Genomic DNA, 12,295 nt, shown 5'->3' with positions numbered 1-12,295 from the left:
AATAAGAAAATCCTACTAACTAACTAATTAATGTAAACAACAAATCAACCAGGATCAATAAGAATTTGGTGAAAAGCAAAGCAATTATATAGAAAATGCCAGAAAACATAATTGACTAAGCACTGGAGCATTTTATCTATAAAAGGATGATGGTAATGAAACTCCTCAATATCGCACTGCCTTGATCTCTTCTATTCCATGCTTTCCTGAGAGTTATCTGAAGTAGTATAAAAATCTAATAATTTAAGCACTTTAGATCTTACCACCTTTTTCATGTCAGAATGTGACCTATGTTGCACTTTTTTAGGAAGTAACTCCAACTTGAATGGTTCAATTTTCTCTTCAGGAGGAAGTGGCTCAATCTTTTCTTTCCACTTAATTAGATCTATGATAAGAGTCGAATCAAGTAAAGCATTAACTTCTCCAATACCACTGTCAACATCAACAGAGAAATCAGGGTTAGTTGTGCATGATATTAATGGATTGTCACAGTGGTTAGAAATAAGTAAGTTATCAATTGATGCTTCTATCACATCTACTTCAACGACTTCATCATCTTCTTGTGCCTGCTTGGGAACATTAAAAATGTTTAATTACATGGTCATGTTACCAAAAGACAATTGCATGTTTCCAGTCCTGCAACTAATATGAGCATCAGCTGTAGCTAAGAAAGGACGACCTAGAATAACTAGAGTGTGTTTCTTAGGATCCTGTACATGTTGAGTATCAATAACAATAAAATCAACAGGATAATAAAATATATCAATCTGTATCAACACATCCTCTATAATACCACGAGGTATTTTCATTGACCTATCAGCAGGTTGTAAAATAATAAGAGTTGATTTTAACTCATCTAGTCCAAGCTGCATGTAAACAGAATAAGGCAAGAGATTAACACTAGCTCCCAAATCCAATAATGCTTAATCAAAACATTGGTTCCCTATAACACATGAGATAGTAGGAGAACCAGGATCCTTAAATTTTGGTAGCATTTTACATTGAAGTAAATTGCTAGTTTGTTCAGTTAAAAACGTCTTTTTAGTGACATGTAAATTTCTCTTTTTAGTGCATAAATCTTTCAAAAACTTGGCATATGAAGGAACTTACTTAATAGCATCGAGTAAACGAATGTTTATACTTACATGTTTGAAGATTTCCATAATCTCACATGTTAAAGTCCCTTTCTTTACCTTTGTTAACCTTTGAGGAAAATAAGCCTTAGGAATGTAAGCTGGCGGGCCACTCTCTTCTGGATCATTTGGTGATGAGTCTTGTGATGGAACTGGATCTGAAAAAAGTATGCTCAGATGTCTTTCTTGTTTGAACCTCCACCTTGTTGTCAAATAATTTTCCCCTTCTCAAGGTCATAACAGATTTTGCTTGTTCATGCTGATGACTTGAACTCGATCCAACTTCGTGCACTCTTTTGGGATTAGGAACTGGTTGACTTGGAAATTTTCCTTTTTCTCTCTCCGCTACAGTAGTTGCTAATTGACCCAATTGATGTTCAAACTTCAGAATAGCTTGAGTATTTGACTGAAAAGCTTGTTGGGTTGACTGAATGAAACTTTGAAGTGTATCCTCTAAAGAAGGCTTTCTTTGTTGGGGTGCAACAAATTGAGAGATAGGTTGTTGAGCAGGAGGATATACTTGGTTAGGAGGGACAAATTGTTGATTGGGTATGTTAAATTGTTGTCCTCCTTGGTTTGACAAAGGTTGATTTTGTTTACAAGAAAAATTATGGTGATTTCTCCAATTAGGATTATATGTGGATGAATATAGACTATTGAAGGATTTTTTATACGATTGTAAGGCATGTACCTGCTCAGAATAAGCCTCTGGATAGGCTAGTAATGATGGACAATTATGTGCTGTATTAGACAAGTTAGAACAAATAGAACAAACCTCATTAGCTACACTAGGATGATGATTCATTGATTGGTTCAGAGCTAAGGCATCTACTTTTCTAGAAAACGTAGCTAGAGTGGCTTTCACATCAAAGTCATTATTAACTTCGTATAGACCCTTTCTAGAAACTTGAGATAATTTTTCCCTTTAATTTGAAAAATCCCATTGTTGAGAATTATCAGAAAGTGAATTAAAGAAATCACATGCGGCCCCTTCATGTAAGTTTAAAAATCTCCCACCATTCATAAACTCTACCATATGACGATTTGACATGGTTAAACCATTATAAAAGCATTGTATAAGTCTCCATTTTTCAAAACCATGGTGGGGACACTTGAGGAGTAAATTATTGAATCTTTCCCAACACTCGTAAAATTGCTAACCCTCTCTTTGATAAAAATCACTTATCTCTCTCCTAAGGGCATTTGTTTTAGACATAGGGAAAAACTTAGTCAGAAACTTATTACTCAATTCATCCCATGTACTAATAGACCCAGCAGCAAGTGAATTCAACCAAGCTTTTGCTTTGTCTTTTAATGAGAAAGGGAACATACGAAGCCTAATTGACTCATTATTAAAATTTTGAAAACGAAATGTAGAGCATATGTCAAGAAATTCCTTAATGTGCAAATATGGATCCTCTCTCTCTAACCCATGAAAAGATGGTAAAAGTTGAATGACAGAGGGCTTAAGTTCAAAGTGTGTTGCTGTAGTTTGTGGCAACACAATACAAGATGGTTGGTTGGCTGCAAGTGGTGAAAAATATTCTCTAAGGGTTTTCTCTGCTTGCACTGGTGGAAGTATTGTCAATAGTCTATTTGGGTCATCCATCACTTCTAAAGAACTAGTTTGACTACTATCAATTTTCGACTCTCTTTTAACCAAACGATTTGTTGAATCATGTTCCCAAACACTCATAAACTAACCAGACAAAGAAAGAAATAAAAATAAAATAAAATAAACCAACAATAATGAGAATAAACGAAATTTAAAAATAAAAGAAATCAAACAACCAAACAATGAATTTAAAGACAAATAAAAATTTTTTTTTGTGTTTTTTATTAATTAAAAAATAAAAGACAACCTAAATTATAACTAGTGGAAGAATCAAATCAACCTAGATTAAACTGACTTTCTAGCACAATCCCCGGCAACGGCGCCAAAAATTTATTGTGAAAATTTTAATATACTCGCAAGCGCACGAATCTAGAGATAGAATAGTGGTAACGAGGTCGATCCCACATGGATTGTTATAAATTGAAAAGTCTAATTTAAATCTAAAATTAATATTAATTCTAACCTAGTTGATCAAATTGAGTTTCTAAGAAAATTAAACCAATTAAACTAAGGAAGCAATTAAAATAAAGGAGAATTCAATAAGATAAGAATTACCAAGGTTTTAGAATCCACCACTATTCAACTAGTAATTATCTAATTATTAATTAATCCCTAATTTTAGAGTGACAACTCGAAATCAATCTATGTCATCTCATGGATATAACAATTAAGTCCAAGTAATTAAATCTAATGTAGGTTCTTTTTCTGCCTAATAATATGACATCTAAGAATCTCATGTAAACATATTGAATAACAAAGAGTCAAAGTTTCCTAAGCACTCTATGTAAATAATTTAATGAAAGACATAAAATCAAAGATAATCATGTATAAACTTTATGGATCCAAGCATAGAATTAATCGAATATTAATCCTAACAATCAATAATGCATGACAGAATTGATGAAAAGATTTTAATAACATCCAATTAATCATGTGAAATAAAAACCATAAACATTAAAGCACATATATAAGGAATTAAATAAATAAAAAGATAATTATTTTATTGAATAGAGTTTCATCCTTAACCTCAGTATAAGAAAATTAGTTAGACATACTTGAATTGAGAGCAATAAAAGAGATAAAACCAGCCATGCGAAATATTGAACTGTTGCTGCCGATTGCTCTCTTCCAGCCTTGCGTCTGCTCTCTTGCAAAAGCCAAAGTTCGGCTTTTATATTGTAACACCCTCCAAAATCCTCAAATCAAAAGGATTTAAAACAAGCCAAGCACAACCGACTTTGAACCCATGGACGTGGAGCCCACTTGAAATTTTCATTCTTTTTGTAATGCCATGCAATTGCTTCTCACGTGCAGGCCACTTTAGCTTTAAATTTCTTCTTTGTTTGCACTAGCATGGAGAATTCAATTTAATGGTCTCGGCTTCTTCGAATTGAATTTCATACATATTTGCTTAACTGCTTCCACAAATTGACTTAATCTTTAATGTTGTTCAGTTATTATTCTTTATGCACTTTTCATCCATAATCTCTAATTAATTCCCTATTCAATAAAACAATTCAAATAATAAAAAATAACAAATAAATATAACTAGCAATTATTTAATTAAGGGTAAAATATGTATATATTATATGCTCATCAGACATAATATTGAATAAAATTTATTTATATATTTATAAATATAAATATAACATTTTTTTTATTGTGTAAATATATATAGTTGAAAAATAAATAATTTTTTATATTATTATGTTTTATTTGATTATCTCAATATAATTGATAATAAAGATAATGTCTTTAAAGCTAGCTACCAATCAAAGTCTAGGTAGCATGCATTATCTACATTAATAACAAGCAACAAATCAAAAATAGCCACCCCCCCTCCATTAAAATAAATGTTATGTTCCCCTTTGATTGCGAGTTGCAACTTATCTAATTCTTTCAACCACTCAAGACAATGACTACATAATGAGCATCATGCCGATCCCAGAAAAGGATCGGTGAAGTCTACAACTGCAGTTCAACATCAACTATATTTTGATGAGGCTGGGGATGCACAAGGACATATAGAAAGTGAGGTCAACGAAGTGTACGAATTTAATCTTTCAGCTAATGTAAACTAAAAGTTTATCAAACTTGCCAATTATTATTCGGGTGATGACAAGCCGTAATTATTAACATTGGAAGACAAAAAATAGACAAAATTACATAAATAACGAGTTATATTATTATGTAAGATTGGATCCAATCATATTCACATTTATAATCTTAATAACCATATTGTTTATGATCTTGTTTACCCATTTATGCTCTAGTTTTAAGTTTTCTATTCATTTACTTGTTGTCCTATCGGATGAATTGTCTGGTGTGAACAAATACTATGAAAAGTGATTTTACTAATACATATTTTATTGTATTAATTACAAGTCTAGATTTGAGAGATGATATTTGCAAGAAAATTTGTGTATGGGGATTATTATCAGCAATATAATAAAACAGTGGATATTCAGTCTGATATCAACATGAAATGGTATTTTACTGGCTGCTTAGTTAACTATTTGGCTGAAAGATCCCACATATGTAAGTGCTGAAGGAATTGGTACAATTTGCGGCTCAGTTAACTATCTGGCTAAAAGAAGATATGTAGTAGTAAGAGAGAAGAGAAAGCAGCAACTGGAAAAGGGAAGGATTCAGATTCTGAATTTATAAGAGCTTCCTTCTACGTTGAATAATCACTTTGCAAGATCCTTTTATACATACATGATTTACATTAGAGTTGGTAGTTGATTTGAGTTTCGACAGAGAAGACTTGAACTAGCTAGCTCAAATAGTTCAAACTCAATTGCATCTGAAATTCTGTAATATTCAGATTGAAAAATCCTTTAGAAGGAGTCTAATCCAGCTAGCGTTTCTGCAAATTAAAATACTTTAAACCGCTTTTTCAAGGATACTTTTATATTTCTGAAAACTATTTGAAGCAAACCCTCGCTCGCCCTCCTCCCTTAAAACAAACGTCATGTTGCCACTCAAGACAATGACTGCATAACGAGCAGTGGTGTGCTGGTGGATCCCCATAAAACGTTATGTGATATTCACATAAATAGTACAATGACTACAACAAGTACAATATCCCCCGTTGGAGATAATTTAGTGCGCGCAGTCGGTCGTGACTAACTCTCATTTGGGGTATCAGGCCCCACAGCAGAGTTCCCCCCAATAAGGGCTCGCTCTGCATGTTGTTGTGCACCATAACATGTGCGACAGCGTACACTAAATTAATTTCCTCTCTCTATTTGCATTATTAAATTTTTATGACTAATATGGGCAAATCTAAAAGATTATAAATAGAAAATGAAAACAACCAAACAAATAAGAGTGAGGATATTTTCTTGGTAATATTCCGGGAGAAAATAATTTCTCTAACGAGTATAGAAAAAGATGCTCTACTCTTTACTATTATGTACTCCAAAATTTCAAGATGATTGTTGTTTTCAACTCCACTAAAATTGAAATAATTAAAAAAATCCACTCATAGATCTTTCTTCCTCCTTATTTTATTGTGCAATCACAAACCAACCACATTAAATAAACATAACCTATCACCAACTTGCCAAAACGGCCAAATACATTGCATGAGCTTCGAGACAAAGTCTAAAAACTTTATTTAACATCTATTAAATTAATCATACTGATGTAGAATTTTGGGACAGAGTAAACTTGTTCCTCCCTTGGAGTATTTATATTCAATTATGTTGTCACCGGCTAACTATAAATAAATATATTTATAGAGCAATTTGCGAAGGATTAAAATTTTGGTAATCACCGATTTGTGTTAATTATTATTATTAATGGGGGGGATGGGTTCATGTGGCTTGTGACTCTGAAGATAGTGATAAAATCAATAAAGTCAACCATGGATTGGTGGTAAAGATGGGTTTCTGGGAAGAATATTCAAACTGATTAAGACACGTTGAGCAGATTAAATCAATGGATGAGTTTAAGTGATGTTGTAGACTTGTAGTAGCAGAACTCATTAATTGCCTCACTGAAAATTGTTCGTAATCCGTAATCGAACTTCAAGTAAGACAGAATCAGAGAAACAGAGAGCCAGAGATGGAGACAGAGCGGAACCCTATCCACGAGCACCCTTTAACACTCTGTGAGATTGAGGATGATAAGCCTCCTTGCCCTGTCTGTGACTGGCGATATTGTTTCGACGGCTCCAATTGCGACGACTGTGAGTTTCATCCCGAGAAATGCTCTGCTTGCGACCGCCAACCCTCCGGCAGTTTTTACTTCTGCAAACAGTGCTGGCCCAAGTCTCCTTTCTTTCATAAGCTTTGTGCTGAACTACCACGACAGATCCGGATCGCCTTGCGTCCGCATTGCGTTTTACGCTTAAGACAAGAATCTGTTGGTCCTGATATGTCCTCTTTCCTGAGTGATAAAGCATTTGATTGTGATTATTGTGATGAATCTCACAAAGACAATCCGTTCTTGTGCTGTGACTTCTGTAATTTTCAGATTGGTGCCCCATGCGCAACAACTCTAATCAAATATCATCGAGGTCAAGAAGAGCACATCCGACATTTCAGTCACCGGCATCCCTTGATCCTTTTGGATATGGAGTCGGAGGCGGAGGATACGAAATGCAAGTTTTGCTGCAAAAACATCCACGGTAGCCAGAGCTATTACTGTTGTGGCCCGTGCAATTTTTATATCCATAAATCATGCAGTGAATTGCTGCAACAAGTCCGGCATCCATTCCATCCGTGCCATTCTTTGACACTCCAAAACAATGATCTTTCGGAGTGGTATCGTTGTGACGCATGTCGCTCCTACATTGATCTGGGCATGCGTTATCGGTGTGATGATTGTGACTTCGATATGCATCCCGAGTGTATGTCTCTAAAGCCAAACATAAAGTACCCAGCACATCAGCATCTTCTTATTGTAGTGGAGGATATGTCCTATGAAAGTCAGTGCCATGGATGCAGTTTAGACATTGAAGGCACTTTCTTCGCTCGGTGTGTTGAGTGTAAACTCGATTTTCACGTCCAGTGCGGTCCTGCGCCCTCGCTGCCGCCAACTGTCGTGCATAAAAGTCACAGCCATCCACTCTCTCTCATTGATAAATCTGAAACACTCGAGACAGACGATGCCACTCATCTTTACTGTGATGCTTGTAAGGAAGAAACAAACCCAAGCTATCCCTGCTATGGTTGTAGTGAATGTGATCAGTACTACGCACACGTGCGATGTGTGATAACCGAGATACATCTAGATAATACAGAGAGACATAAGCATTTGAGCCACCATCATCTCTTGGCTCTTCTTGAAAACGAGAGGAATGATGATATCGAGTGCCATGCGTGCGAGAATTTGATCATCCAGGGCCACTCAGCATATGGTTGTGACCCCTGTAGATTTTATCTCCACAAATCCTGCTTTGAGCTGCCAAAGGTGATGAAGCATATATCTGATTCACATTATCTTACTCTTCAGAATTCTTCATTTTCAGAAAGATGCACAGCCTGTGGTCAACAATTAAAGGGAAATGCTATATATCATTGTGAGACGTGCGACTTCGATCTGGATCTTGACTGTGCTGCACAACACCCTTCAATAAAATTAGATTGGAAAGCCAGCAGTGACGACCATGATGAAAATCGAGATGGCATTCGGCACTACAGTCATTACCATCACTTAACCGTTCTAGATGTGGGCGATGCCGAATGTCAGTTATGCCACAAAAACATCCATGGTACGGGCTATGGCTGCACCCCATGTATGTTTAATATACATGAATCGTGCGCTGAATTGCCGCAAGAAGTTCGACACCCATTCCATCCACGCCACAGTTTGACAGTGCAAGAAAATACGTTTCAGAGTAGATATTTTTGTGATGCGTGTCGGTTCGATGTTAAACCAGGCTTGCGGTACCGGTGTGACGAATGTGACTTTGACTTGCATCTCGAATGCCTGTCTTTGAAGGCAAACATAAGGTACGAAGACCATCAGCATCTTCTTATCCTAATAGAGAATATGTCCTGTAAGAGCAAATGTGAAGCTTGTCGTTGTGATATTGAGGGTACTTTCTTTCTCCGATGTGTGGAGTGCAAACTCAATTTTCATGTTCAGTGTGGCCCAGACTGGTTACCACCATCTGTTGACCAGCAGCATCACGACCATCCTCTTACCCTTACAACTGGAACAATTGTCAAAGATAATGATGGTGATCTTCTTCGCTGTGAAATATGCAAAGAAGAAAGAAATCCAAATCACCCCTCCTATGGTTGTGTTGAATGTGGGTGCCACGCACACGTGCGTTGTGTTATCACGGAGGTACCATCTGACGAAAGAGAGAAACTAAATCATTTCAGCCATGACCATTGTTTGTTTCTTGTCGGAAATCAGAGGGATGATGATGGTGCTGTGTGCTATGCATGCGAGAAATTAGTTCGGGGCCAGCCAACATATGGTTGTGATCAATGCAGATTTTACCTTCACAAATCTTGCGCAGAGTTGCCGAGGCAGATCCAACATGCCCTTCACCGACATTCTCTCATTCTTAAGTCTCATACAGACGAAGGCACAAAAGAAGACCGTGAATGCGGAGCTTGTCTCAAGAAGTTAAGTGGCTTCTTTTACCAATGTGATAATTGTTTCGTTATAGATATTGATTGCGCAAAATCACAATTCGGCGGTGATAAGCATCGTCTTACTGTCTTTGAAAAGATACAACACACTCCGAAATGCGGAAAGTATATATCAACCACTCACGGTGCATTGAATTCGGATTGTATGAAATGCAAATTCAGGGTCTACCTTTTGCGTTCTCCCCTGCCGCCAGCTATTGAAGACAGAAGTCACCAACATCCGCTGATCCTTACGGATAATGTTGCTGATAAGAACTATTATACGCAAGTTTGTGATGTTTGCGAGGAGGAAAGAGACCCTGAGCTATGTGTATATTATTGTGCAAAATGCGATTTCATAGCTGAATTTGACTGTGTGATTTCTGAGGTAAGCCTATGCTAATTATCCTTTAGAAAAATTTTTAATCTCGAAAAGTTGCATTCGGTCTTGTTTTCCAAGAGCATTATCTTGGTTTCGTTAAGCTAGCTTAACCAATGTGTATCACTGTTTAACTTGCTTCTTGAAATATGTATAGGTATTGCTTGCTCTGCAGGAACAGCCCCGAGATGTCCCGTTCAGAACTATCAGTAGAAAGACTAGTAATAAGGTCAAGATCAGTGAAAGGATAACCTACCAAAATATACAAAATTCCTTCACAGATGAGGAAGATGAGAAATGGGAGGAGATAGTAGAGGCTTTCAATGAGGAAAAGGAAGAGATTCTTGAGAAATTTTCTGGAGCCGGCCATGAAGCTAAAGTAAGCTCTTCATCAAGGAAGTTTGTTTATTCCGATGAAGATTCGGATGAACACTTCCTACAGCGTTTGGCAGTTTGTTCTGAGAAGGACAGAGTGCCTCTACTGGCAGATGAGGATTTTAATTCTGAGGTTATCCAGGTGGGGGGTTATAAAACCATTCCAAAGTTGGCCGGGGTTCTTAAAAGCTTGCTTGACAAGTATGGCGATATCGGGGCCAGTTGCAGTATAGCCCAAGGGCACACAAACTTGAAGATGTGCGTGATGGTGAATTTCTGTTCGACTGTGCACAGCATGTGTAACACTATGATTCAGGACGTCAACTATGGCTTACTCTACACCTGGTGGAGGCACTTCAACATGGCTCACCGAACTGGGTTTAAAGTTGACTTTTTCTTTGATCGTTTGAGGAGAATTGCCCAGGCTCGTTATAGAATTGATAATGATCAATTGCGTAACAGCCCCATTAACTTCCGCTATGAGGAGATGGCTAAGCTTTCTAAAGAGATCGATGGACTAGCTGGAGAGATTGATTTGAAAAAGGAGAACTTGGAACTACTGAGGAAGCAAATACAGGATGATATATCTAATATTGCTTTCGAGAAATTGAGATTGGATACTGAGGAATTAAGCAAAGCCAGGGAAACTGGGATTATGAAAGCAGGGATGCACACCCAACTGCTGTGACCGTGATTTATTTATCATTCGGCTTTTATTATTTCTGTTGAATTGGATTTGAGATGATAAGAGTTTTGCGTAAAGAGCTAGATGGCCGTGATTTTCTTAGTTACAAGTTAGTGTAATTTGTTTTGCAGTATCTAATATTCGTCTAATGAGATATGTCATGTAATATAACTAAACAGTGTACATCTGATGCTTGTTAAATTTTATCCTACTCTAATGTAATATGTAGGGAGAAATTCACTCGTGCTTTGGGTCGTTTGCATTCAACTTACTTGGATGTTCGTGTTTCCTTGGGTGAATAAATATTGATCTTTTGCTAATTAGTCTTTTTCCTAGCAAGACAGCAAGTGGAAGTGGATTTTTCATGAAGCCGGGGCGGGGAATGGCACTAATGGGAGGCCGTGAAGACTGAAGAGGATGCCCACCCCTACTGAGTTTTGGAACAGGTATTTTCAGCGGTCGAACCTAAGCGTATTAAGGTTTCTTTGATATGTTTTTTCAAATAAAGCTCATCTAACTAGTGTTTTTACTAGTAGAACTTTTATAAATAGAGATTTTATCAAAAATATTTTAGTTGTTAGTTGTCAATGAGAATTTTATTAAAAATTATAAAACTACTTTAATAGATAAATTTTTTAAAGTTAGGTTATGAAATAAATAAAATAAGATTATCAAATAAATAAATTGTATTTTAGATATTTTCATATTTAAAAAAATAATAATCTCTACTCCTTAAATTTTAAAATTTAAAATTTTGTTAGTAAAAATAAAATAACTTATTTAATTTTCAAAATTTCTATAAAAAATAATAATAATAAAGTTTATAAAATTAAATAAAAATTTATGACTATTAAATAAATCTTAGTAAGCAGATACTAACTCAACAAGATAATATCTTCCATAAAATAAATAAAATGGACGTCCCGATTTCTCTTTGACGGCTGGCATTTGAGTTGCAGCCCAACCCAACCTAAGAAGTGTTACTCAAGGAATGTATAAAAAGAGATTGACCCCTCAATTTCATGAGGGGTCTAATGTTGGAACTTGAGACTACATAAAATTTAGCAAACTATATAAATTAACGCGCATAGCCAAAATTTATGCACAACCCCCATGATGATCTATTCCATTGTCCAAGAAAACTCTCCATGGTGTCAACAGTCAAGAGGGCTCATTGGATGGAAGATGGGACTTGGATTCTTGTTGGTTGCAGACAAAGATTTTGGCGATAAAAGAAGATTCTACTGACAAAAGGAAAATGCAAATTGTTAAAAGATAGATACTAAATTGATAAGTCCCTTCTTTCTTGTGAGGTGCACAATCACCCTCATCCTCTTGTGCTTGATTTACTTGCTTTAGAGCTTGTAATTGATTGAGTTTAGACAGGGAAGATCTCAATTAGCTCTCTAATTGTATTGTATAACCAGTGAATTTGAAAAATGTTTTTGTGGAATCCTTTGTCCTGGGAAAATGCTTCCTGCGTTTCTCCAGAAATACTTTCCCTGAAAATTA

At 36.0% G+C, this 12,295-nt stretch overlaps 1 protein-coding gene across 1 annotated transcript; it reads left to right on the top strand.

Moving 5' to 3' along the window:
• Positions 1-6,608: 6,608 nt before the first annotated feature.
• LOC18050925 lies at positions 6,609-10,995 on the top strand. Its single transcript, XM_006448409.2, has 2 exons — positions 6,609-9,732; positions 9,881-10,995. Exons 1-2 carry the CDS (start codon positions 6,820-6,822, stop codon positions 10,784-10,786), a joined length of 3,819 nt encoding a protein of 1,272 aa, XP_006448472.1. The 5' UTR covers positions 6,609-6,819; the 3' UTR covers positions 10,787-10,995.
• The last annotated feature ends 1,300 nt before the right edge of the window (positions 10,996-12,295 follow it).

The sequence above is a fragment of the Citrus clementina genome, unplaced genomic scaffold, assembly GCF_000493195.1.
Source record: "Citrus clementina cultivar Clemenules unplaced genomic scaffold, Citrus_clementina_v1.0 scaffold_2, whole genome shotgun sequence".
NCBI lineage: Eukaryota > Viridiplantae > Streptophyta > Magnoliopsida > Sapindales > Rutaceae > Citrus > Citrus x clementina.
This window is presented reverse-complemented; position numbering and strand designations above follow the sequence as displayed.

Coding starts and splice junctions, on each gene's coding strand:
- LOC18050925 (XM_006448409.2), top strand. CDS start 6,820: ATGGAGACAGAGCGGAACCCTATCCACGAGCACCCTTTAACACTCTGT. Junction 9,733..9,880: donor TTGACTGTGTGATTTCTGAG/GTAAGCCTATGC, acceptor AAATATGTATAG/GTATTGCTTGCTCTGCAGGA.